This window comes from Crotalus tigris, unplaced genomic scaffold, assembly GCF_016545835.1.
Source record: "Crotalus tigris isolate CLP2741 ecotype Arizona unplaced genomic scaffold, ASM1654583v1 scf7180000024366.1712601, whole genome shotgun sequence".
Taxonomy (NCBI): domain Eukaryota; kingdom Metazoa; phylum Chordata; class Lepidosauria; order Squamata; family Viperidae; genus Crotalus; species Crotalus tigris.
Window position 1 is genome coordinate 661732 of NW_024100534.1, and position 27663 is coordinate 689394.

The window sequence follows — 27663 nt, forward strand, 5'->3', positions numbered from 1 at the left end:
AGTACCGCCTCTGGCACCTGTGCCATAGGTTCGCCACCACTGCCCTAGTCCTCCTTGTTACACTAGACGTACCCAATTTCTGCAAGCATTCATCGTATGTTTTAGCCTCTAGCCCCTAATCATTATAAAACTTAAAAGGATGTTTACATAGGAAGTTCACGTTTCATTTGTTGGATCAAACATGGAAAGAGGAAAGTGAAGAATTCTGCATTTTTCCAGGGATTTTACTCAACAGCGACCATGCTGACACGCCATTAAGAAAGCGTACTCGTTAGTTCTTTCTTTTTCTGACACGGGAACCCGGAAGCATTTAAATTGGAAACGGATACCTTCACTCTTTATTTTCCTACCTCAGCGACTCTTCCTCCGAACGTCACGTCACCGGAAGGAACCACCCAAAAGAATGTTCAGGCGGCCAATCAGGATCGCGTTTGGAAAGATGGCGGCTTTCAGGGACCGTGGGTTCTCCGCGAAGGATGGAAGCGGCGACGTGGCGCGGGTGGACTCGGGTCTCCTGTTGCATCCAGAGTTGCTCTCGCAGGAGTTCTTACTGCTAACGCTGGAGCAGGTAGCGAGAATGGGAAGGGGGGGCAAGCGAAGGAGGGAGGACGCCAATTTCCAGGGTCTCCGCGGACATATTTGGCTTTCCCGTAGCCCTGGTAAAAAGGGATTGGCCTCCTGTCCCGCTTTAACACCACGTTCCTGCCTAGACTGCAGGCTGGCATTTTCCCTTGCCGTTGGTAGGAACGCAGGCATGCAACTCAGTAGAAGTTTGCTCCCTAAGTACATTGACTACACGTAGGGCAGTCCTTTATTTCAGAATTATTTTAATTATTATATGAATTAAATAATTTAATTTACTTGCTTTTTCTTTGTAAAGTAACGTTATAATCATAAACAATTTTTAAGTTGTTAATCTCTCTATCTTGCCCACTCCCCCCAGTTGATCTCCATCTTTTGCTTCCTGCTGCTTGCAAGGTGTTCCTAGCATGGAAGTAAAGTTGAGAGCAGGGTCAGGAGAACCAAGACTATTGAAACTGCCATTGTTAAGTAGTGTGATCATGTGGTATTTTGCCTAATAATTGCATTGCTTAACAATGGACATAATGATTCCAATTAGGGTCGTTAAACAAGAACTACATGTATCTCCTCTGTTATCAACATGATACCTAATCTTGCAGATGTATAACATGTAAATTTATCACAGCACATAATAGACGTCTTTTGGGTTTGGGTTTTTTCCCCTCTATGTTAACCAGCAGCATGGTGTGATGAGAATAAGGAAACATGTAGCTTCTCTTGCTTCATTTTTGTTCCATGTAAAAAATTTGCCACCTTTCTCCTAGAAGTGTAAAATGTATGGGTAGAGTAACCAGAATTTTTATATTATGGAGGCCTTCCCTCATATTTGATAACCAGCTAGTGTTATTGAAGATAGCTTCCTTCTGCTTTTGTAAGTTTGGAGTAAAACGTACATTCTGTGTGACAAAAAAAACCCTGACCTGTAAAATATGCCAGCAAACCTGTGGTGATTTTCTTTCTGTTGTATTATACAAAGTATATTGCTACACATAGAATTGCTTTCAAGCATAATATGAACCATAATATTCATAATATGAGATAATTTCTATTGTTTTTCATCAGAAGAATATCCCAGTAGAAGATGAGGTGAAAATCAGTAAAGATGGCCTTACTGACTTATATATTCAACATGTCATACCATTGCCTCAGCGTGATTTGCCTAAAACCAGATGGGGAAGAGCAGTAGAAAAGAAAAGAGGTCAGCAAGTGTTGAAACATGGCACCCAAAGGTAAATTTGTATTGTTTATAGTATTTGGATTCTCTTCAAAATCTTTCAAAGTCTGTAACATAACAGGAAACCACCTTATCTTGAGTTAGCCAATATTATTTCCTACATTTTAATTTGTTATTATTAGATTTTTGTCCTATTTTCATTATATATAACTCAAGGCCATGATATTCCTAAGAGCGAGTGACTGCCCCAAAGTTACCAGCTGGCTTTTATACTTAAAGGAGGCCTAGAACTCGCCTGCTTTCTAGAACAGCACCTTAAATCACTATACCAAACTTATTATTTGTAACCTCCCCAAATGTCTTTCAGGTAAAGAAACAATTGTAAAGTAAAATACAGTAGTAATTGATAACTAACAGAGAGCCCATTTCTGCAATCCTGAAAGGGCAGAAGAGGTAATTACCCTGTAAGTCAGAGGGGAGGAAGGGAGTCTACTTGAGCAGGCCTGAGGGGGGGGGTTACTTGGCTCTTTGAGGCCCACTTTCCATAGGATAGTTGGTTGTAATGGACTTGGACAGCGCTCAGCTAAGCAACACTCCTTAATGCTCTCTGTGATTTCAGACACTCTCAGCTTTATCTGAGAAAAAGTCTGCTAATTTATTCTTTTGACCTATTCTTTGTCAGATAAATAAAACAACTATTTTGTTGTTTGCATTGGAAGTTTAATGTTATACATCTTATTATGAAAAGAAATAGGAAGTCAACAGTCATAAATTAGCACTGGGATCAAGACAGGGACAGCATGGAACCGCTTTCACTTAACTGTACATAGTATATTTCATGCATTACCCAAGTACCTAACTTTCTCCAGGGAATTAAGTCAATAAGAGGTGTGCCATATACATTTACATATATGTAGGGATGTGGGTCTATACATATGTTGTTCATAGTATGTTTAGGTGTGTGTCATGTATGTGTTGCTCCCTTAGAACGTCATTGATTAATTGCATAAAGACTGCAGGGCCCCCTTGTAATCCAAATGGCAAGACTTTGAATTGATAGCACCCCATGGGGCAGTTAAATGCAGTCTTCCATTCGTCCCCTTCCTTGATTCTCACGCGATAGTAAGCTTCCCTTAAGTCTAGTTTAGAAAAAATTTTCCCTTTCGATAGGTGTGACAGCATGTCTTTCATGAGGGGCAGCGGGTATAGGTTGCTTTCACTGATTGTGTTCAGGGCCCTATAATCCACGCATAAACGTAAAGAGCCATCCTTCTTCTCTCTAAAAAGGACCGGGGCAGCCACTTTAGGCTTAGCTGGTTCAATGAAACCTCTCTCCAGGTTTTTTTTTATAAATCTTTCCATTTCCTCCTTCTCCTTTGGGCTCATGGAGTATAATCTGGGCTTCGGGAGTTTTGCCCCAGGCTTGAATTCAATGGTACAGTCTGTGGGTCGGTGGGGGGGAAGCTCATTCGCCCTCTCCTCACTGAAGACTTCAGCAAGGTCCCTATATTCCTCTGGTATTTCTGTTAATCTTTTTTCCTCTCCTATGGATGCTTTTTCTATTCTTGATTCTGGTAGCCTCCCTTGGGGTTTTAAGTCCATAGGGTCCCCCTTCGGGAATTTGATTTCTGTCGTCCTCCAATTTACCCAGGGGTTCCATTTTTTCAACCATTCCATCCCTAGAATCATTGGGCATTCCATACCTGGGGTCACCACAAACGTTAAGTCCTCTTCATGGTTGCCCAGGGAGAGGTGTATTGGCAGAGTGGCTAGGGTAGCTGGCACCCCCCCTGCTATGGATCCATCTAGCTGGCCAAATGAGATTGGTTGTTCCAGTCTCCTGGATGGGATGCCCAGATTCCCCACTAGTGTTGGGCTAATGAGGCAGCGGGTGCAGCCAGAGTCTATTAAGGCTTTCACCTTCACAGCTTCGGGCATGGGGGGGATTAATATAGTCACTGTTTTGAAGATGGGTGTGATGCGTCCACTTACCAGGGGTTCGCCTTCCGAGCTGTCATCTGAGGCATCCACCGTCCCTGTGGTGTAGGCTGGAGTTCTTTCCCCTTGGTGAGCAGAGGTGGGGTTTTCTGCAATTTCCATCATTTTCATGGCTGTTTCTTTTGGCTTAGCTGAATACCCTCTGGGTTTGTTGATTGGGGATCTGTCTGGGTTGTGCTGGGGGGCCTTTGAGCGGCATTCTACAGCTCGATGCCCTTCTCTTCCGCACTTGAAACACCCCATCTGCTTCTTGCTGTATCCGATGATTTCACCGGTTGGTGTGTCAGCTCAGGCGGGGGGCGGCTCCATTGTTTTCCTCGGCGATGCCTCTTCAATATGTCGATCTCTGCTTCCTCTGCCAAGACGTACCATTCCTCAAGTCGATGTGGGTCTCCTCGGGGCAGGCAAGCATCATATAGATCATAGTTTAGTCCGTCTTTGAAACGGCCAAGGAGGATGTCTTCTGGCCAATTCAGTTTGCTGGCAATGGCTCGGAATTCTTGTGTATACTCAGCCACTGGGCGTTTGCCCTGCCTCATCGTTGTTATTCTTTCACGGGCTTTGCGATCAGCCAGGGGGTCTTCAAATCGTCTTCTCAAAGAGGACATGAAACGGTTGAAGTTACTGAGTTCTGGGGCATTGGAGTCATGCAGGTTCACCACCCAATCTGCAGCTGGTCCATCCAGGGCAGATTGCACGATCCGGATGCGGGCTTTGTCGCTGGGGATGTCCTGCCCATATTCCTCCATGTAGCTGAGGACTTGGGTTAGGAAAAACCCCAAGCGTGTTGGCTCCCCTTTGAATTTCACCTCCAACGGTGGACGTCTTGGAATGGATCGGTGCCTCCATTGTGGGTGGTAGTGTCTTCCGTCCAGATTTCCATCTGTGGTCCGGTAGGGGGTGGGAGCTCCTGGATCAGTAAATGTCCCTGGGGTTGCAGGTTCCACGTCCCCCTCGGTGTCTCTCCCTTTGTGGCTCCAGGAACTGGGGCGGGCGTAGGGCTCAGGAATCTCCTCTCCTAGGGAGCTGAGAGTTCTCTTCATCAGGTCAATAGCTCTCTCTAGGATCCAGTCTGAGTACGGCATACAGCTTCCTCCCTCTTCACTTGCGTGCAGGGATTTCTCCATCTCCTGCTTCCATTCTGGTTGCTTGGTCCCCCGTCTCAGGGTCACTTTTCTTGATTCCTTTCCCCACTCGCTTTTCTTTCCAACGCCCATCGACCAGCGAGGCTTGTGGTCCTGTGTCTCCACCACTTCTTCTTCTGAGAAATCTGGCCTCTCGGATCCCAACATCTGGCAAGGTTCCAACTGGGTCAGCGGCTCTCTTTCCAGGGAGTTTTCTCCCTCTCTTGCTTCGTTGTCTGACATGGTAAATTTTTGCAAAATCCCCCGGCAAGGGTCTACCTTCCAGGTGGATTAATTTTGCAAGTCCTGTCTAATGTAAGGACCCACCCCACTTTGCATCTTAAGAAGACAGAACTCTTGGAATAATTCTTCCAACAGGAATCCTTTATTAAGAGAAAATGGTTGCAGGCATGCTAGACAGGACTTGGGGTTCAAGCTCTCCCATTCAAGGTTTTAAGGGGTTCCCCAGTAGTCCCACCCAATCAACCCCCCCTTCCAGTGATAGTTTCAAGTATCACAATTCCATCCCCTTTCTTCTTCCGTCTGGATGGAGACTTCAGATAACTACATGAAAGGCAATTACTCTTCTTTGATATGTTAACGCTTAGAGGCCACAATAAACACACATTCAGTCCTTTGAAGTGTGCTGAAGGAAGTGAGGGCCATAAAGCCCCTTTGCTCTCCCCCTTTTCTCCCTCTTATGGCAGAATCCAGAGAAGGCAGAATTGGGAGTTTCTATGTTTGATAATTAAAGATGAAATATAATTGGATTCTGACATTTGATGTGTGCCATTGTGCCCACAGTATAAAAATGACAATAAAGGTTATCTTATCTATCTTATCTTAAACTTCATTAAGCAGGCTGTTTCTCCAGTTGTAGTATCTTATCTGAAATTGGTGGTATAGATGCAAATCATAATTAAAAAGAATTCCAGAATCAGTTCTGGAAAAGAATCTTAATACACTTCTAAACAAATACATTAGTGTTCAAAAGTGATTGATGCTGAAGCAAGGAATTTAATTGTGTGGGCTCTGGAATCTTAGCCAAAATTATTGTTTATCTTTGAATTAGTCTTTAGAGAACATATGTACAGATTTGGGTTATTTCAATTTGGCTTGTCCAGTTCATTTTGTTTTGAAATGATTGGTCTCTTCTTTGTTCTTAGATTGGATTAATTGTGAAATAAATGCACATCTGAAGATACAAAAGCACTGCCATTTGTGTGAGGTTTATTCCTCATCAGTTTGGATAGCTACAATTGTGATCTGAGTATGCATAGAAGGGGCATATTGAAAAAGACTCAACTTTTTCCAAATAACTATTAAAATGGTTTATTATTTAGAATGCACTAATCATTTTTGTTTCATATCTATGATGATTTTTTATGTTACTTTTTCTTGTTCAGCATTATGGCAATGGAAAGTTTAAGAAAAAGGCCCCTCATTGTGTTTGATGGTAGTTCAACAAGTACAAGTATTAAAGTGAGGAAGACTGAGAATGGAGTTGCTGATGGTCTAAAATTCCTTACACCTGAAAGTACCAATATCACATGTAAAAGCTTGGCTGTTCCTTCAAATTCCAGATTGTGCATATCTGCTCCCACTTTCTCATATAATGAGGCTAAACAGAACAATATTGTAATTAATATGTCACCTGGTCAAAAGTTACCAGCTTTAGAGCCTCTTACAGGAACTAATGTGACATTAAAGAGAGCTGCTCCAAAAGAAGAATTGGATTCCTCAGTAAGTATATCTGTACTATTTTATGAGATCATTCTTGAATTATGTCCCAATTAATGTCTCAGTAGTTAGCAGCTGCCATTTTTAACAACAGAATTCAAAATTACAGCAGCCTTTTCCTGTCTTAATTTAGTTCAAGAAACCAGTAGACTTGTTCACTATTACCAGATTGTTGTGTTATCTTGATAGAGTTTTATTGTTGTTAAAAAATAACCCTCAGATGGCACACAAGTAATATTATTTGCTCTAAAAGTGTTTTACAAAAATCTGTAAAGATAATTATTTTAGAAATGACATAATTTGGGGGGGGGGGTATTCTGAAAATCTTGTGCCATCTGTTTTCTAAGAAAAAAAGTTTTTCTTTTGGACACTGATATATACTGAGATATATACTGAATAATCCATACTCTCCCTCCCCATGTTCCAAATTCTCATTCTCTGGGATCTTAAAATATGTTAGCTGTCAGGCGCAAGCAATTACTAGACCCACTCTATCTCCCTTAAGAAATGGCAGATGTAGACCTAAGACTTTGATCTCAGACTTTTCCTCTCTGGAAGATTCTAAGTTGGAATGTATCTTTACTCCCACTAGAGGGCCCCCCTTCCCTTCAGCTGGTGGCTCTACCACATTAGCTTAAGGAAGTTTACAGAGAGAGACTGCCTCTTCTACTTTGAAGCAGCTGTGCTGCCTCAAGTTGTGAGCTCTGTGGGATGGAGCACAGAGGTTTATAGAGAAGAATGTGAAGCCTGCTGAGGAAAGGAGACATTAGTGTGCCAAGACACCCCGTTTCACGTCTCACATAGTCTTATGTGGGATCTCTGTTCTAGAAACACTGCAACCTATGTCCCTAACACACTTTCCACACTTTTCATTGCATCTGCTTCATTGCAGTCTGATGACCGCAAAAAGTGAGAGAGAATAAATAAATAATACAGTAATGATAAACTAATTGTAATTATAAATACAATTGTAATGATAAATTAATTTGGGATAAATACTAATATTTCCTTTATTATGCTCAGTCCGGACAAGAATCTAATATGTTATGGAAAACTGAAGTCCTTTTTAAAGATTTCAAAACACCTTTGTTTTAACTACTAGATGGAAACAGAAATCAAGTTTTGGCTACTTTAACATGTCTCCTTAAATAATTTAATTCTTTTCTCCATTCAGAAGCCTCCTGAATCAAAAAAGAAGATCCAGCATGTAACCTGGCCATGAACCTACAAGAGTTTGAAATGTAAATGATGCTTAGTCTTCATTTCAGTGCAGAAGAATTGTACTAACCAGAGACGCAGATTGCAGTGGGTAGTTGCTTAGAACTTCACAGTATGAAGAAAGCACCATATGTTCACCATCAATCTGAGAAAATTTATGTTGCACTTTGAATTTCCTCTCCATTTTAGAAGCTCATTTTGGTAGAACAAAATTATTTTACCAGCCTTTCTTCTGCATTTTTAACTATAGTCTATTGATCAGGTCTTTGCATGATTTGATAGAGAAAATTTCTAACTGTTCAGTTGTACAACAATATATTTTTTAAACATATATATTTAAATAGTATGGAAGAATGTTTCCCTATTCTGCTGATTTTACTAAGATATTTGCACAGAATGGTTCTGTTGAAAGGCCTAGAAAAAATAGTTCTCATTCTTAGGTGCCAAAATTTTTTTTTAGAAACTGTTTGGGTCCTTTCCAGTTTTCTTTAGATGAAACTCTGAACTGTGTGCTGGTATTGCTTCAAATTGAAGTTTTTGTTAAAATGGAAGATCAAATGGATTTCTCTTGTCTTTAGAGATACATAGGCAGAAGGCCTCCCACCCTCAAGTTTGTGTGTTGAAAAAAAAAACTCTGAAACAGAACTGCATTTTTTTACAGTATGTGACCAGAATTTTATACTATACTTGCATTTTTAAGGAAAACTTATTTAACTACCAAATGCCTGACAAAATTCAGAAGGAAAGTAATGCTTGCTCTATTTATTTATTTATGCAACTAGAAAAAAGATGAACTTATCATACAGAGAACATTCAATGGAAGTTTGCAGGGATTAAAGTTCTGTCTGTGAATAAATTCTTTGAAACATTTTTTTTTTTTGTTATTTGAAGTACAAAGCATCCCAGAGGTTAAAAATATTAGAATTATGTTTCTATACATGAGTTTTATGTCATTAATGAAATTGCATTAGTTAAAGCAGTGGTTCTCAACCTGTGGGTCGGGACCCCATTTGGGGTCGAACGACCATTTCATGGGGGTCGCCAAACCATGTTGTCCACCATTTTGTTCCCTTTTCCCTAGCTGTCCTACTCCCTCTTATTGGTGGCCACGCCCACTTGGGGTCACCACAACATGGGGAACTGTATTATGGGGTCACGGCATTAGAAAGGTTGAGAACCACTGAGTTAAAGGCTCTGAAGATGCTGGCAGCATTTTGGTGATACAGATAATTTAGTTTCAAAACCTGTAAATTTTAGCAGTTTCTTCACAACACAAAGCAGAAGTAAAGTGAAATATAATTGCTTGTTGTATTGGGGAAGAAAAAAACAAATTACAAAACTGAATACATTTAAGTTGTGTTGATATCACTAAGGTAGATAAAATACATATCACTTCTGAACATTTGTGAGATTTAGTCCACGGTCCTGTATTCTACTGCTTCACAGTAAATTTTATTTAACTTAAGTTTAACTATTCATTCTTATGATTGCGTTCACTGACATAATTTCCATTGCCTCCATTATGCCCCAAGATCTCACAGAGCACTTCAGAATATAAAGGATGGTATATTGAAGTGTAGCTGAATTCACTTCTTAAACAATTGTGCAAGTTTTCTACTTTAGTACTGTATACAATTTAATTTTCGGTTTTTGTATTTGAATTGCTGTCATTTTATTAGCTTATCTAAATTAAATTAATTTAAGTGTGATCTCTTGTATAGATCATCTTTGTGCTATAGTTTATCTTTTTTGTTAGACTGATTCAACTGAGTTTTTTGTATAATAGAATTAAGCACCTGACAACACTGTTGCAATACTGGAAACATTTAAATATTCTTTATAAGTGGCATACAGTAGCTTTAGTCTGCGCTATAAATAACTTTTTTTTTAATTTAGCACTTTTGATCTTAGCTTTATTTTATTCTTTGAAATGCATCTTTGGTCAGTACATATATAAGGGTTTGTAATTCATTTTTTAAAATCTGGGTATGTTCTATATTATTAGGAATTGCAGTATATATTCCAAACTAGTAGCTCCCAGTCTTTATTTTTAGATTCAAGTAAAAAACAATTATGCTTACAAAGACCATAAAAGACAACTTCCTATATGGTCACCATATGTTCTTACTAAAAATAAAATAACACAATAATTGTGTTCCTGTCATGAAGGTGATAGAAAGACATAGAATTTCAGATTCCAAAGGTTTTGTTTACATGTAACTTTTAGTAATGATTATTTGGTGAAGCAGGATTAAAGATATCTGGGGAAAGGGCAGGAACTGATACAAAGATCTGAATTATTAATTATTTGTATGTTTTTAAACATACAAATATTTTCAAAACAGCAGCTGATCATTTTTGAAAAGGTACATCTTTTAGAATAGAATTGAGATAGTAAACAAAGTGGGATTATTCAGTAAACAATCCTTAAAAACAACATGAACTAATTTTGCCATCCTAATTGAAGCCCAAGGGTATTGCTAGTAACTCCTGCTATGAAATAAATGTGTAGGAGTCTCTGCCCTGAAGCCCAGGTATTAAGGGTCATGTTGGTTTTCTCAGAAATGTAATTTCATGTAGCCACCCCACTGTGCATTTTGGCTTCTCCACGTGTAGTATTTTCTTTCTGATCCAGTGTTAAGGAAAATCATGTTGACATGCACCTTGCTTCTTTTTTTCAATTTGCTCTAGATTGAGCATTGTGATATGTTAGGAAAGGGCAATGTAGCTAATGTGAAAATTGTATTTTTTGCATTTCCATCCCACATGAGATCAGAGGATAAAAGCATAGAAACAACCCTTTTACTGGTCATTATCTGATTGGTTTTAGGATGATAGTGAAAATGTTACTCTGCTGGGTTTTTTATAAAGATGTTTGGGAGTTTTTATGTATTGTTTTTATTGTGCTGTTTGTTCTGACCAGAGTCTTAGAGCAGTGTGGTTCAGACCTATGCTATAATTCATCTATCTCCAGTTGCCTTGAATTTTGGCCATGTCCGTGGCTGCCAATCACGATTGCATGGGCTCAGTGCAGCTCTCAAGGGAAAATAAGTTCTTCCTCCCTGAGCTGGGAAAGAGATTTAATCTGTGCAATAACTGACGTCCAGAGAGATGAAGCCTAATACTCCTGTTCAGCTGCATTTTAACGCACCTAATCAAAGAATCTCATTTATTTATTGATGTGTATTTCTCAATAAAACATTAACTGAGTAGATTTGTAAAGAGATTACACAGTGAATCACCTGTTAGATGAACAGCTATTACAATCAAATAAGAAAATGCATCAAATAGACATAATGCATTATCACAATTACAACAGCACAAGAAATAGAATGGAAGGTAAATTTGCATTGTGCTCTGTTATTTCAGGAGATTAGGGCAATTACATTTCTCCATATGAGGTAGTTAACTCTGTCACATATTATAGTTTGATATAGTTTGTAATGGTGAAACCAATATAAAATGCTTTGATTTTATATTGGTTTCTGAAAATCGGCTTCTTTTAGAAATCAGCAGTTCCTCTTTTTATGTAGATTCATATTTTTAAAGAGAAGGATTCTACTCAAGCTTTACCTTAATGGTTAACGTTTATTAAAATGTCCAAATTCACAAAAAATACAACACTTTGCTAGAAATACATTTATTACTTTGCAATCTCTAAGGTGCAATGAAATTTTAAAAATCTGTTAGGAATAAAAATGTATTTTGTGCAATGATCTTGAAACATCCTAAAATAATGTGTTGTATATTTGCATTTATTTGGAAAGAAGTCCCATTCAATGCTGATGAAGAAAATCACATTCTTTAATCATTCTTTTTAAGGTACGGCACAAATATTGTATTACTGATCTGTACCTAAATTAATCTACATTATTATCATCTATACATTTGTGAACTGGAAAGTTTAAATATTGATTCTTCCTCCACCAATACTTTAATTAGTGGCAATTGTAATTCTTCAGGAAGTCTTATTGTATCTGACAAAGAGAAGATTATAGTGTTATCTAAATCACCCAAATTTTGTATTGGTTGTTTGGATTGAGGAATGAGAAGTATTACTTGATAACTAATATAATAAGAATTACCTTTTCTCTGTTATATCTACTCCAATATATTTCTACAGTCTAAAAAGAGAAAAAAGTTAGGTGTAATGCCTACACAAGTTTAAGAATATGGTTCTCCCTGTTAGCCAGGCTCCATCATCCAGACCAAATCTTTTTATTCCTGATCTCAGCTAAGCTCAGATGTCTGCACAATTTAAAACCCTGCTGCAATTGCTCCATAACATCTTGAATATATTCAAGTGATGTTTTTACTTGCTTTCAAGTGAATATGAGTAAAAAAGTCTCTTTCAAATGAGTTAAACTCCTTGATGACTTAATGGAGATGGCCTTTTCTTTTCATCAATGCCAAAGTGGCTTGCCACTGCCTTCCTTCAAGATTTTGTTTTTTAAAATTCTCAGTCAAATCTATAGCCTTGGAATTTCTGGAAGTTTCCTATTCAAATATTAATTAGCTTTTCAAGATCAGCTGACATTGGCTAGATTCTGCCACCCAGCTGGTCAAACTTGAATAGATGCTCTCAGATCTGCTCTATGAAGGGAGGCTGAGGTTTGAAGTATGAGCTCTAATGTACAATAGGTGTGACCAGTGTGATCAGCAATCATGGCTCTGTTTCCTTTGTATATATTAGTATATTGTGTTCAGGCCTAGCACCCAAAAAGAGCTAGTGTTAACTATTAATATGTATTGCTGCGAAAAAAAAAATTACTTTTGATCAAAACTCATGCACATCATTATATTAGAAAACATGTATTGTAAATACAACTCTTTCCAGAAATGTTTTTCATCTTTTAAATGTCTTTCCCACACTCGGGACAGAGGATGTCATCTCTTTCTGTGAGGAAACCACGGCCCACCAATGATAGGGAACATTTCTTGCAGTTGAAACAATCATTGTGCCATTGCCGCTCCTCAAAAGAAATATACTTAGTACCACCAAGCCCTGAAAAGAGATGTCATGAGAAAAAAAAGTGAGGCACATCAGTGTGAAGTCATTGGAATTGCATCTTGGGTTATGAAGCAACCTTTTCTGATCTATCTCCCAGATATGTTTGACCATGGCTTCCAAAGAGGAAATAGCAGACTGAAGATGGCTCCAAAGAGCAGAGGCAATGACCACATTGGACTGAATAGCCAATGAGTAGATTGGTTATTCAATAATTACATAACATAGGCACGTACTATCACATTTGGTGGACATGTGGTAAGGCTAAGGCTTATTGGAGAAAGATACATATGTGGTTAGAAAAAATATTGGGTGAACAAGTTGATTTTAAACCTGAACTTTTTTTACTAGGTATGCTTGAAAAGACTAATAAGTAGAAATTATATTTAATCTTACACATCACCACAGCAGCGACAATAATTTTTGCACAATACTGGAAGTATGAAGGATTGCCATCAGAAGAAGAAATAATCAGGAAAATATTGGAATGTGCAGAGATGGACAGATTAACTATGAGGTTGAGAGATAAAGAAGATACAAACTATTATCAAACTTGGGACTTATTTTATTGTTGGCTAGAGGAAAGAATGAAGGATTAGGAATTGAACATGTATTAGCATAGCTAATTCCAGACAACTCGTTGATTGGAAAAATTAACATGTTTATGAAAAAAAACCCCAATAAAATCTTTATAAAAAATAAATAATTCCTCTCTAGATGAGAGAGGACTTGAGATTGTCCATAGTTGCTCTAGAGTAGGGGTCTTCAAACTTGGCCCTGGCTGAGGAATTCTGGGATTTGAAGTCCACAAGTCATAAAATGGCCAAGTTTGAAGACCCCTGCTCTAGACAGCTGCTTATTGTGAGAAGACTGCACGACAACAGCCTGCACCAGGTTTAGAGCCCTCAGAGACAAGGGAACAGATAGCTTGCTCAAACTGCAGTTGACATCTTTAGTTTGTATACTTCCATGCTACATTTTTGGAAATTGTTAACTGCTTTCCAGCTATTAGGAACATTTGGATCAACACGTTTCATAGAACCAGGTACATTTCCTTCAATCCTTTTGGAATTAATTATAAAAAATCCTTATGGGAATATGCCTTAATGATTAAAATTAAAAATTAAAAAAATTGGACACTAGAGGAAACTAGAAGCATTTAAAGTTTACAATCAAAGCAAAAGGATACTTAAATTTGCAATTCTAGAATGAAGCAAAATATTTTAACATTGGACATACTAAAATATATTTTTGAACAATGGACCCAGAAATTAATTTTTATAGTGTCTGCCTTTATAGAAAGACTGTCTAAAAGATATTATAGAAGAGAAACCTATATTTGACAAGAATGAGATGAATTGAAAGTGGATCGACAAATGACAGACTAAAGAATAATATGAAACTGACTGATGTCTTGATAATTAAAATCAAATAGAGAGAGAGACCTGGATAATTTTCCTATACTGCATTTATAAAAGATGCTTATTAAAATTTGGAAAAACGTTAGTGATAAGGGACACAGAAAAAATAAAAATCATGGCCTGCAACATTCTAAATTACTAAAGATTAAGATTATTAGATATAAAAGGAAGGAATATAAAACTGGCCTTTTGAATCAAAGTTAAAATAGGTACGTGGTCACCTACAGCAGCGGTTCTCAACCTATGGGTTGCAACCCCATTTGGGGTCGATCGACCATTTCACGGGGGTTGCCAAGCAAGGCTGTTCGCCATTTTTCCCCCTTTTCCGGCGGGTGCCTTACCTCCCTTGGGCTGGGCCAGTTGGTGGCCCAGCCAGTGGTCGGCCTGCTCCGTTTCTGCCGCTTGCCAGCTACGCCTCGGCCGGCGCAGGGGGCGGCACCACACATGTGCGGCGCTCCCGGGCAGGGAAAGTCCTTGACTTACGACCGGCTGGGTAGTCCTCAGCTTATGACCGGTTTAGTCCTCAACTTACAACCAGTTTAGTCCTCGACTTATGACCGGTTGGGGGTCGCGGCATTAAAAAGGTTGAGAACCACTGATCTATAGTAACCTTTAATAGACTTTTGCTTCTATGCTGCTTCTTGAATACAAAAATAGCCAATTGTATCAGAATGTAAATAATTGTTTTGATATGCTGCAGCTTATTTGGGCTACATCAGAGCTGGGTTAGGATATTTTGGGATGAGTGTTACATAACCTTGTTCCATAACCTCAGATACATGCACACACTCTTTCTCTGGCAACAAGAATGGCAATTTGTGATTGACTGTATACAACAATACCTGTTCCCAATACTATAGACACTATTCAGGAATATTTTCTCTGGCCCATTCTCTGCTCCCCACCTCCAAATAATCTTCATTGGATAAGGAATCCCCAGATATAATTTTCAAATTAAATGAATCCCCACTTCCACTGGGGATATAACCAGTGGAAGTGGAAGTTAAATAAATTGATAGAGGAAGCTTTGGAATACAACATAATAGTAATGGACTCAATGTGATGCCCTTTTTGTGACTAACCAAAATGAGGAGGTGACCAAGGAGATGTGAGGAATCCATGGACACTGCTGTGGTTGGACTGAATCATGGACACAGTAATCTTTAATTTCTCTCGTTCCTGCCCCCCCCAGCAATAGCAGTGTTTTGTGATTAGTTCTAGCCATTATTTAATTTCCTGCACTGCCTTAAGCAGGTTTTAGATAATAACTATTGTGAGCCTTAAATAGATACCAGAATGAAACTGCTAGGACTTGTGGTCCTGCCAGTTACCAAAGATGCCAGATATTAATGGTAAATAATGGCATCTGAGCAGTAACAAGAGCCCTACCCTGTTATGGTTGAAAGCATGATTTCAGCACCTCACAATCTACTGGCCATAAGGGGCAATGATATATAGAAGCAGAACTAAGGGTTTATTCTGTTTTGCTTCTGGCTACACTTTTGACAAAATTATTGATTGCACATGACTTTCCCATGCCTTATTCTTAGATTCTGCTGCTTATAGGAAATAGCTATTTAGGCACTAGTTTTCCATTTGTCTGTTGTGTATTTTTTTTATAATTCTTTTTGAGTTATAAAACCTGCTTCATCATAATGTTCAGGTTACAGTCTTTCTCTTAGGAATAGTCATCAGCAGATGCCAGTGCTTTCCTTTCAACAATTACTGCACTGTTTTTCAGCCTTGGCAGCTATAAGATGTGCAGAATTCTGGGACCTGAAGTCCATACATCTTAAAGTTGGCAAGGGTAAAAACCCTGAACTGCACTCTTCTAGGATCTGGCATTCAGAAGCATATAGTGGATATCAAAGATGGACTGTGTAAATTCTTGGAACAAGTACTTTCCCTGTCACTTAGTTCTTTGGAGACCAATCTAAACTTTAGATTTTTAAATTAAACATTGCTACAATTTTTCACCACCACTATCTCCATTGCTACCAGATCTTTCTTGTTCTTGTGGGGGGGGGATATTATTTCAGCTTCACAGCTTCAAATTCTTGATTTCATAGTGATGTCTTTTCAAACTCAATCAGAGGTTTTGTTCAGAACTCTAAACTGCATGATGATAATTTACATTTACTGCTAATAGAAATTCTTCCTATTTTCAAACAAGGCGACATCAAAGTACCTACCACTTATTGGATTAGTGCATCCTGCACACTTCTTGGCATAGAGGCTACAAAAGCAGTTTAGACAATATGCAAACTCATCTCGGGAAGTGAAACGTTGTCCAGATAGCTGTTTTTTGCATCCAGTACACACAAAACACTCTTTGTGCCATGGCTGCTCTCGGTAAGTGATTCCTCCAGTAGTGATTGGCTGTTTAATTAAAATAGAAGTCCCGAGGAGAAAAGAAAAAGAAGAGTTCATTTTTTGTTTACTATGTGCCCTCCATGTTCTTTAACTTAAATAATGTGCAAATGTTTTAGAAAGAAAGAGCACAGTAATCTTGAGCAGTAGCTCCTAATATTTTAAGATATTGTCCAATATCCAACTACTCCATAGGTTTATATTCAAGGGAAGTTTTCAAGGTTACTTGCAGTTTAAAGAAGGCAACACCTTCCTTCTCCCCCCAAAAATGTATTACACTTTCCATTTTCTCCCCAAGGTAATTTCTATTCCCAAACCAAGTTCCCAACCCAACAGGCTTCTCCAAAGGAGTCAGTATTGATCCTCAAAGCTTGATGCGGCTATCCATTGTTGTTGTTATTCACGGTTCTATTAAAGCAGTATTTATTAAATTATTTTCATATAATAAATGTTGGGGGGGGGTCAATAAATAATCTGAAACTTCATGAGAAGGTCAATGGGCTCAACACTTTGTGGACTCATGCCTTAGGCAGACTGAACTATTTTATTAAATGTAATAGCGATGAATGAGAAAGATCAGCACTGATTTTGTATCCTCCATCCTTCTGTTATATAACAACAGAATCAAATAATATTCTGGACTTTATACTGGAATAGTAATAGATCTGTAGAACTTGGACAGCAACTTGGTCTTACTTTTCTCTGTGGATCATATTGTAATAGTGTCCAAGACCATAATGTATATATAGGATAGATAGTAAGCTGGAAAGGCTTGTGGCTGTTGCATGGTTTGAAATTCTGAGCTGCTTCTGTAACTATGCAAGTTGATAATCATCCTGAGACCAGATTTCAAGTATCAGATTTGGCTTCTTCTTTATCAATTGACTCAGAGAAAGTGATGTCTTTTCCCTACTATAAAATTATATTATTCTGTACCAATGCCTGAGTCATAAAAAGTCTTCTGGCGATAAACCTCCCACCCTTGTTATTTTTCCCCCACCTCCCTCCATTGACCTTCAGTCCCAGGCACCTGAATTCCTCTCACTAAAACAAAGCTATGGCAAAACTCAACAGATTTTATACATCCTAAAGCTGACTTCAGATGGCATAGTAATAAGAAGAAAATCCTACTTGAACTGTAATCTAGCCCAAGACAGCTTAAGATTTAGAGGCTGAAGGCAAGATAAAGACAGTGTAATGGAGACAAGATAGAAAAAGGATATTGTCAGAGCATGTGGGTATTATGGTTAAATGCAAGCAAGAACAGAGTCATAGCACAGGGTGAACAATGCACTAACAAACTCTTAATCTGATTAAAGCACTCACTACAGAATTCAGGCAACTGCAACACAAATGTTTAAAGAACAGAGAGGAAGCCTCAACATAGATTCTTTCTCACAGTTCTTGAGTCTCTGTGTGGACTTCAACTCTCAGAATTGGTGGACTTTAACTCTCAGAATTCCCCAGCCAGACAAACTACTGAGTAATTCTGGGAGTGGAAATTCACCCAAATTTAAGTTACCAAGGTTGAGAAATACTACTTTGTACTATGCTTGTAATGACTAACTGAGAGAGCACAACAAAGGCACACTTTTCTCCCTGTTCCTTCCTCTGGTCTGATTCCTCTTCCACAATTATATCATGAATAAGAAAGGTTTTATTTTAAACCAATCTATCTTTCAGTATGAACTCAAACAAAAGAAAGGGCAAGTTATGGTAGGATAATAGCCTGGAACAATTGGCTTGGATAAAGAGGAGAAGCAGACAAAATACGTATTTCGGAGCCTAACATTTCACAGCATAATAAACTTTACCTTCTTGCACTGTACACACTGCATAGCAAACTGCTTCTCATAGCAGGGCACACAGAAATTCTGATTGTCCTTGGGAATAAAACTTTTTGTTCCAATGGGCTGTTGGCACCGATGGCAGATAAAACAGGTCTCATGCCAACTGCTACCCTTATATTCCATCTTCCGTGTCCCTATGGGAAGAATAAATCCAAGACCAGCCTTTAAGTTGTTATAGCACAAAAGACATAGAGATTCCATGTTTCTTTTTTTACCTATTCCATTTTTCAGTTAGTATATAAGGGAAGAATCTGAGCAGGTTACCAAAATTTAGGTTGCTAATCAGGAATAATGGCACCCTATAATCTTTAATTTTCTCAGATCTTGAGTACTAAAAATAAGTCTTGTGAAGAATAATCTTCCCCTAATTTTATGCCCTTCAGACACCACAACAGATACTGCTAACACATGCGGTGACTAGATGGCAGGAAAAGAGATGAGGTTTTTTTTCTGCCACTAGTGATTGTGTGTGTTACTGCAGTCTAGATATGGCAACCCTGGGCATTGTAGAATAGCATTTCTGACTGATGCCAAAGAGAGTCATTTATTGAATGAGTTCACACAATGGAGCTAGGACATCATGGTTGGTCGCCAACTATGGTTGGTTGAAACATGGCTGTTAAAATGTTTGGATTTTTACTCCTTTTTGAAGGGACAGGAACTGATTTTTATTGGAATGTAGATCATTTCAATTCATATACAAAAGGTACTATGAAATACTCTTTTAAAATTAACAAACATGAAAAAATGTTTCACCCTTTATAATTCATCCTTTGTAGTAATAGCAATATGGCAAAATTGGTTTATAAATAAGTTTAAGGAAGACTGAAAGGAGGAAAATATAGAACTAGTTAGAAATCATAACTCCCTAAAGAGAAACAGAAAAATCTTCTGATTGTACCTACAATATATATGTTGCATCATCGGCCCACCACTGCGCTTCTTGGCTTTTCAAAAGACATTCAGTGCAGCTCTCCCCATCCCAGCTTGACTGCCCTGCATGAAAAATGTTTTCTCCTGGCTGCAGAACATATTTATGCCTGACCATTGGAAGGCAAATAAAAATCTTGGAAAAGCATCTTGCAAAATAACCTTCCTCTGATTTTAAAAAGTATTTCACGAAAACCCCTTTGTGTCTCCAGAGCAGACAAGGTCTAACCTGGCATGATGGTCTTTTTGCACTCGCTACACTTGGAGGAGTATTCATTTGAGTAACATTCAGTACAAAGAAGGTGCTCTTCCTTCGCAGCAAAAGGTTTGTCCACCAAGGAGTTCTTGCACTGGAAGCAATGGAAACAGGTTTCATGCCAATGACGATCCTTGTAGGACAGGTCCTGTAGAAATCCCAAACCACATAAGCCCATGTGAGGAAACACTCCATAACCTTAAGACAAACTGACCACAACATTGTATGTGATGACTGATAACTAATGGAAAATATATGACCAGATATGATATTCAAATCCATCTAAATTTAATCCCTAGTTTGCCAGTTAGCATTTATTTTAAACAATTGCTTTGAATAAGCCATTGTTGCTATCCTTTTAATAAACACAACCTACATGAATGGCGAGATCCTTTGCTCCCTTTTTCCAATAAAAAATATTATGCACTGATTTGTACATGTTTTATCCTTGGATGTCATGTGTTGTATGCAGTATCCTTGCATTCTGTCCAGAGTTGTGTCCTTGTACGAATGAAGGTGAATATACATGTCCCAGAATAATGTTGCAGGATCCAATCTGGATTGGTCACCAGGACCAGAGGTTTAGTCTTTCAAGCTTTCAGACTCCATACTTCCAATGTAATCTACCAAACCCCTTGCATGGATTGCCCCTGTGACAATGTAGGACAGATGGAGAGGAAGCTAACCACCAGATTGCAAGAACATAAGCAAACAGTTCAGAAGAGGAGACCCAAACTAATTGGTAGCTTCACACTGCAATGAACAAGGACATACATTCAATTTTGAAGCCACCAAGATTGTTGCACTAGCAGACACAAAAGTAGCCAGGGAAGTGATTAAAGCCTGTCAGTCAAAAGGAGTGCTGATTTACAACCAGCTTATCAAGTCCTGGCAGCACAAGGAAACAACAGCCAACAGGCCTCCTTCAGGTCCCGTCGGCCAGACAATGTCGGCTGGCGGGCCCTCGGGGAAGGGCCTTTTCTGTGATGGCTCCGACCTGGTGGAATCAACTTCCCCCCGAGGTTCGAACTACTCCCACCCTGCCGGCCTTTAAGAAAGCCGTTAAAACTCTCCTGTTCTGGGAGGCCTGGGGCTGATGTCCCCGGGGGGGGGGGCGGGATATGATCGGACTCGTGGTATGACTGTATTATTTTATTATTTTATTGTTTTATGATTGTTTTAACTCTGTACGCCGCCCTGAGTCCTTTGGGATTGGGCGGCATATAAATAAAATTAAATACAAATACAAAAAAAAAAAAAATACAACTGAGCAGCTGGCCATCAACACCCCAATCTGAAAGCTCAGAAGACTAAGCCTCTGGTCCTGATGATCAACCCAGATTGGATCGATATCATTATATGCTGTCCAGAATCACTGTTGTGAGATAGATGGCTATACCCACACACAAACATACATATAAAGACATTTTGATGCAATTCTATGCATCTCACTGGAGCAGAAAAGACTGGGACTAGGATACTTGTGTGTTTGCTGCTAGGTCTATTCACTCTTGATGTCAACTTGAAGATTTTCCTTGCTCTCCCTCTTAGGGTTGTTTACCTAAAATCCATATTGAGATTGCTTTTTGGTCTAGTGGTTAAGGCACCAAGGTAGAAACCAGGAGGCTGTGAGTTCTACCCCTGCCTTAGAATGAAAGCTGACTGGGTGACTTTGGGCCTGTTTCTGTCTCTTAGCCCAGCTCACTTCACCTCAGAGGGTAGCTGCTGTGGGAAAAAAGTAGGAAAAGGGAGGAGTAATGGTTATGGTCATTGTGTGGGATTATTTATAGAAATAATATAAAGGTGGGATAATAAACAAACAAATCTTTATATCAAAGACATTTACAGAGAAGACTTTCAAACAAAGAACTTCACTCTATACGATCCTGAGCAATCTGAACAAATTGGTCAATTTACTAATAGAAATTTATCAGCATCATTCCTAATAACAGAAAATATATCAATGCATATTATGGGTTCATTTGAAAAAGTGGGGCATGCAGCATATTCTCCTCTTTTGTTTTTTTTTCTCTTTGCAAACACCCAATAAGTATTAGAAATTCTTTGGATGTACTGGAACAAAAAGCCAAAATGTTGCCTGGATTAGGGGAAAAAATGCCACTATATGCTTTGTCATTTCCGATAAAGCCAATTCTCATATTAAAAGAGTCCTACTCTACAAGAGGGGTTGCACTTTATACTAATAATCAAATGAATAAAATAATCAAATGAACCCATTACATAGAATTGGACCGCTGGAAACTTTTTTCTTTTTTTATTTCTCATGGAATTTTATTTCAGATTCAGTCCCACATGATTTCCTGTGTGCATCATTTTTTATTTTCCTGCTAAACCAAGTGGAAAACAAACCATAAAATATGACAGCTGCTGACCTTTGCAGAACTATGGATGTACAAATCTGTTTTCCTGGTATTTAGCTATATATATATAAATGCCTCGTTGTGATATTATTTATCATTTCATGCAAGAATGGGATCTTAAAATTGCAATTAAGGGATTATTAAAAAGAGATGATAATGAGAAACTTATATGACAAGCTTGTCTGCTGCACACTAGGCACTCAAATCATATATCATCAAGAGAACTCACATACTTGGCACTTTTCAGTAATTTTGAAAAGTACTATCTACTGAAATATTTCTCAAGCTTAGCAGCTTGAAGATGTGTGGACTTCAGTGGTGGGATTCAGCTGGTTCGCACCACTTTGGCAGAACCAGTAGCTAATTTTGTGTTGCCCAGGCCCAGAATGGACTTCCAGAAGCAGCATCCACACAGAGAACTGGTTGTTAACATATTTGAATCCCACCACTGGTGGACTTCAACTCCCGGAATTACCCAGACAGCCATTCTGGGAGTTGAAGTTCACACATTTTCAAGATGCAAAGTTTGAGAAACACTATCTACTGTATATCACTGGATGGTTAATACTGTATAACCATCAGTATAGCATACTTCGGCTTGGTCATTCTCTCCCATTAGAGTTAAAACATCAAGTTTCTCAGTCAGTGCATAAACAAGCATTTGTGAGTACACCACTTTTCACCTATATTCTTCCCAGCATTAACAAATATTTTCTTAATTGTTCACCCAGAGAAAAAGGGGCCCATCATCTTCTATGACTCACTTACTGCCCTTGAAGAAGGGCCTGTAGCAGAGATCAAGTAGCACTAAGCTTCCCCAATACCTCCATCTGAGTTGAAAAGTTCAGCTAATTCCTGCCTTGCTCTGAGAAGGCAGGCCAAGCAAAGGGATTCAGGAATATCAACACACACAAAGTACAGAAAGGATTTTATTTAAATCCTACTCAAAAAGAATTCTGGGAAGAAACAGGGTTTGTCAGCCTTTAGGAATTTCTGCATACTATCCTCTTCTTTTTTGGCTTCTGCTGGTTGCGCCCCCCCCCCAGAAGTTATAGCAAATTAAACTAATATAGATTAATCACATAAATTGTATTTTGGACACTTGACAATCAGATAACTTTTATCAACATCTGCAACATTCTGTGGTCACATCTGCAATTTTTGCTGTTTTTTGCTGTTTTGACATTTACTTCCAGTTTCTAGCAAAAAGTGCCCATTGGGTATAATGGCCTCATTTAACAACTGTGGCATTCGCCATGGTGTTCACTTAACAACCACTGCAAAAAAATTGATAAAATCAGGTCTGGTCACATGGTGACCCATTGAATGATTGCAACAATTAACAATCATAATTCTGGGCTCGAATATGATCATAAATCAAAGACTACTTGTATTATATTTTTGCAATTTAGATTGTCAGTTATATAATTTTTAACATTTTATAAAAAGGGAAGAAAGAAGGCCTATTTGTTACTTGGTTACTTTTCTGAAGTAGGACAAATGAGTCTTTGTTGCTTTTATTAGAGGGTTGTATTCTTTCCCTTCCTCCCACCTCTGTCCTCCACACAATCAAGTTGATTCCTTGGGCCTTTAAGTTGGGGAAAATCATTCAAGCATCGGGCTAGGATGGATACAGTGGTTGGGAGTGGGTACCCTCGAGTCCAGCAGCACTTCTGGTCCTTCTTGATTTTCACACTACTTACTTTAATATAGAAAAGGAAAGAAGCAGAATGTATAAAAAGGGAAAAACAAAGTCAAACAGGAAGATTGCTTATCTCAGGACAAGAGAAAAATAGCACATGGACCAGCTGTTATAAAGAAACTCTGCTTTGGCTGTTTTGAAAAGTCCCAGTTAATCAGAGCCATTCACAGGGGAGATCTTTCTTCCTTGCACACCTTGACATGGGTAGAATCCTTGGGCAACCTTTTGGAGAGACCTGATGGTGGATAAGAAAGTTTAGGCCAGGGAAAAGGCAGGGCAGCCTACCTTACAATCACAGCCGATTGGCTTCTTACATTCTTCACAGGTGTTGGAGTACAAGCTCTCATAGCACTTGATGCAGTAGGGGCTCTCCTCCTTCAAAATGTATTTCTTGCCAAACAGCGTCTCCTTACAATAGTGGCAGTCGAAACGTTCAGTCATTATGTTATCAGGGATTTGATTTGTCTGTCAATAAAAAGATGACACGTGTTAAGTTCAAAATGGGCAGAACATCAGCAGGCAGGAGGAGGGTGAAATGGTGGAGATGATTGTTTATTTTCCATGATTCCTTCTAGGAGCCTCAGGATGACATATGAAAGGACCCTTCAGATAGTCATTCATACCATGATCATCTCATGGCTTGACTACTGTAACCCAAAAGCTTCAATGGGCCCAGAATGCAGCAGCATAGGCAGTGATGGACATGTTTTGGAATGTCTATGTAACATCTCTGCTTCATAAGCTACACTGGTTGCCAGTGTGCTTCCAGGTGCAATTTAAGGTGCTGGTCACTACCTATAAAGATCTACTTGGCATAGGGCCTTGTTGCTTGAGACACCACCTGTCTGCCATAGGATTTGCCTGGCTGATTCAAGGAGTTGGCACATTCTGGTTTCCTTGAGTTAAATAATGTCATCTATCAGGATCTCAGGCCTGTGTCTTCTGTAGTAGTACCTGTTCTCTAGAACCAGGTTTCCACCCAGATTCCAATGGTCTCTATCCTACTGGTATTTCAAAGGGCCCCGAACATGTGGCTCTTCAACCAGGTCTCTCCCCCCCCCCTTTTCCTTCTTTTTCTTTCTTCTATTCTGGGTTTGCTTTCTATATCATCCTTGCTTCTTTTGTTGGGATGTTTTTGTGTGACAGATACGGTAAGGACATAATAGCCTATTACCGTAGTATACAGATTGCAAAGTGTATAGTGCAATATCCTCTCTGCTTTGAATATGAGCACAAGGCTCATATCTCCTGTAGGGAAAACAGGAGAGACTGGGAAAGCCATATTTTTTAGTTTTCATGGGGAGAATAATATCAGATAGAAAGGTTAAATGGCATCATTACGTGATCAGCCTGCTGTAAATGTCTCCTAACTTTAGAAAGTCTGAATATGTCATGTAAAACTAACCTTGGTGATTAAGCAACATTGTTAGATTTTCTCTCAGTATAAACATAGCCCAGCCTGACCCACCTCACAGGATTGTTGTGTGGAAAATAGGAGGAAGAAACTGTGTTGGATATGTTTGCTGCCTTGAGTTATTTGTAAAAATAATAAAGACAAAAACAAATAATAAATAAACACATATAACATATGAAACATTGAGATATACATATACATTTTCCATATTTAGTCCAAAATAAGGGCATCCAAGATGTTCTACAATGTATATAATTTACATATGAATGAAAAGATCCTAATTTTGTAATTAACTCTGTCCCATTGCACTAATAAGTGCTGAAGAAAAGTAATATATAAATTACCATTATAGTAAAATATTAATTTGTCCATCTTATAATACTCTGTTCCAAGTAAAGCGATATATAAAAAACATAGACACTCCATCACATATTCTATTAATTAATTCTGAAGTAAGGAGGTAATAAACAATTTGTTTATGTGAGCCCATATTTTTATATATTATGAAGAAGATTATTTATAGTCATTACTACATGGTCACTACACCAAGTTGTATTTCAAGTAAGCAGAATAGAGTTGTACTGAAATGCTCCAAGATGTTGATGCATACTCTACCATTTCCCCCCCCCCCCAAAGTCTGCCATATCTATGTGCTTCTTTAAACCAAGCATTCAACTTTGTGAACATAAAAACATCAGCAGTGCCTGTAGGAGAGAAAATAAAATAGAGACTGCACTAATTTTCCCCTTTGTCTTTTTGGATGTGACCAAAGTCAAACTCAGTTCATCTCTTTGCCTAATCCCCATCAGACCAAAATGGACCCTCCTTATCCCCAGACAAAGCCCACTGCAGGCTCATCTAGACCAAAGAATAGCTGGTCTCATCTCATCTGTCCAAAGTCTAGTCCAAGACAAGCCCTTGCAACATAAAGAAACCCCAACATTCCATCCTATATCAATTGATGACCTCAAAATTCCATCTCCATCGCAATGGATTTCCCAGCTCTGCTGCCCTCCTGAAAGGTCCATTTACCTAACAATAGAACTAACCACAGGTACACTGACCCAAGACAAGGACCTGTCTAGTTTTCCCAAACCAGCCAGCAAATCAGATCCATAGGATTTCCTACTTTGTATCAAAATCTTTGTTTTTCCATTGTTCAGAGTCCCTCTTTTTGTAAATCAGTCCCCTCAATTATCCTTGCATTAAACATGTTTTTTCCCCTCAATATTGTGCACCTTCTTTCAACTGAATCCATGACAATGGCCTGCTGGATCAGGCCCCTGCCCATCTACTTCAGCAATCTGTTCTCACAATTGCCAACCAACTACACAGGGAAGTGCACTAGTCTATCTGTAGAAGGACCTCAAGGACCTACCATCAAAACTATCAGCCATTAATTTACAGGATTTCAGTGAAATGGTATACCAATTTTTGAAGCCAGCACTATATATCATGACAGGGTTCAATTGCTTTGTGTAAAAAAATATGTCCATTTGTCTGTCCTGATTCTTCCAGTACTCAATTTCATTAGGTGGTCCTAGAATTTTGGGAAGAGGAAAATAGTTTCACCTTGTCTATTTTATCCATACTTTGCATACCTTTGTACATCTCAATCATGTGCTCTTTTATATGCCCCCTTTCTAGACTAAAAAGCCCCAAATGTCATTCCTTTTCAGCATTGATTCAAAAGACAGTAGCAGTTATCAAAATAATTCTGTAATGGAAATATTTAGTGACATTGTCTGTTAATTTAAATTCTTAGGATAGTTTTAAAATTAAGTGAAACTAGCGAAATGAGCAAATGTTGTCATGGATAATTTTAAGTTGCCTCACATAGACTGAATAAAAGCATGTTGTGATCATGACAAAGAAACAATACATCTAAACACTTACGTTAATGGACTGTGCTTTGAAGAAGCAATGGATGGAAACTAATCAAAGAGAGAATCAACCTACAACTAAAGAGAAATTTCCTGAGAGTTAGAACAATTAATCCGTGGAACAACTTGCCTCCAGAAGATGTGGTTGCTCCAACACTGGAGGCTATTAAGAAGAGATTGGACAGCCATTTGTCTGAAATGGTATAGGGTTGGCTGCTTGAGCAGGGGGTTGGATTACTAGAAGATCTCAAAGGTTCCTTCCAACTCTGTTGTTCTGTTCTGTTAAAGTAGACATGACTCTGGATTTAATCCTCTGTGGTACTGAAGGATGGCAAAAGATGTAAACACTGTCATAAATTTTCTTAACAATTCATAAGCATAGTTCACACCACTTTAATATAATGATGGGATCCCCCACTGCTATGCATCAATGAATTGTTTTTCCTAGATATTCACTATTTTAAGGCAATGTTTTATCTTCATAATCTTCCTACATTTTATAGAGAAAAATAACATATAGTAAATATTTTTTAATTTTGTCCAATATTATCAGATGTTATCTGGCAAGATTTGAACAAGATTTAAGAAATATTCAGGGTTTTGTTTTGTTTT

The 27663-nt window shown here is 38.5% G+C and overlaps 2 protein-coding genes across 13 annotated transcripts in view; one reads left to right on the plus strand and one right to left on the minus strand.

Annotated features, from left to right (window-relative positions):
* The first annotated feature begins 417 nt into the window (after positions 1-417).
* CUNH2orf49 (chromosome unknown C2orf49 homolog) lies at positions 418-9301 on the plus strand. 2 transcript variants are annotated; one of them, XM_039327731.1, is made up of 4 exons: positions 418-568; positions 1645-1811; positions 6285-6621; positions 7793-9301. In XM_039327731.1, the coding sequence occupies exons 1-4, from the start codon at positions 440-442 to the stop codon at positions 7838-7840; spliced, it is 681 nt and encodes a 226-aa protein (XP_039183665.1). In that variant the 5' UTR covers positions 418-439; the 3' UTR covers positions 7841-9301. The 2 variants fall into 2 exon arrangements, with proteins under 2 accessions (XP_039183665.1, XP_039183666.1); XM_039327732.1 differs by having other exon boundaries at positions 1648-1811.
* Positions 9302-11404: 2103 nt separating this feature from the next.
* FHL2 (four and a half LIM domains 2) overlaps positions 11405-27663 on the minus strand; it is a 30852-nt gene continuing 14593 nt past the window's right edge. For 7 of the 11 annotated variants that reach the window (XM_039327720.1, XM_039327722.1, XM_039327724.1 and 4 more), the window contains 5 exons: positions 24040-24219; positions 19645-19819; positions 18450-18619; positions 16458-16644; positions 11405-12841 (listed from right to left, as the gene is read on the minus strand). In XM_039327720.1, coding sequence (XP_039183654.1) covers positions 12690-12841; positions 16458-16644; positions 18450-18619; positions 19645-19819; positions 24040-24195 — 840 coding nt within the window. In that variant the 5' untranslated portion in view covers positions 24196-24219 and the 3' untranslated portion in view covers positions 11405-12689. Of the gene's footprint in view, positions 12842-16457; positions 16645-18449; positions 18620-19644; positions 19820-24039; positions 24220-27181; positions 27373-27663 lie in introns of all 11 variants that reach the window. The other 4 variants (XM_039327727.1, XM_039327728.1, XM_039327725.1 and 1 more) reach the window with 1 other exon arrangement.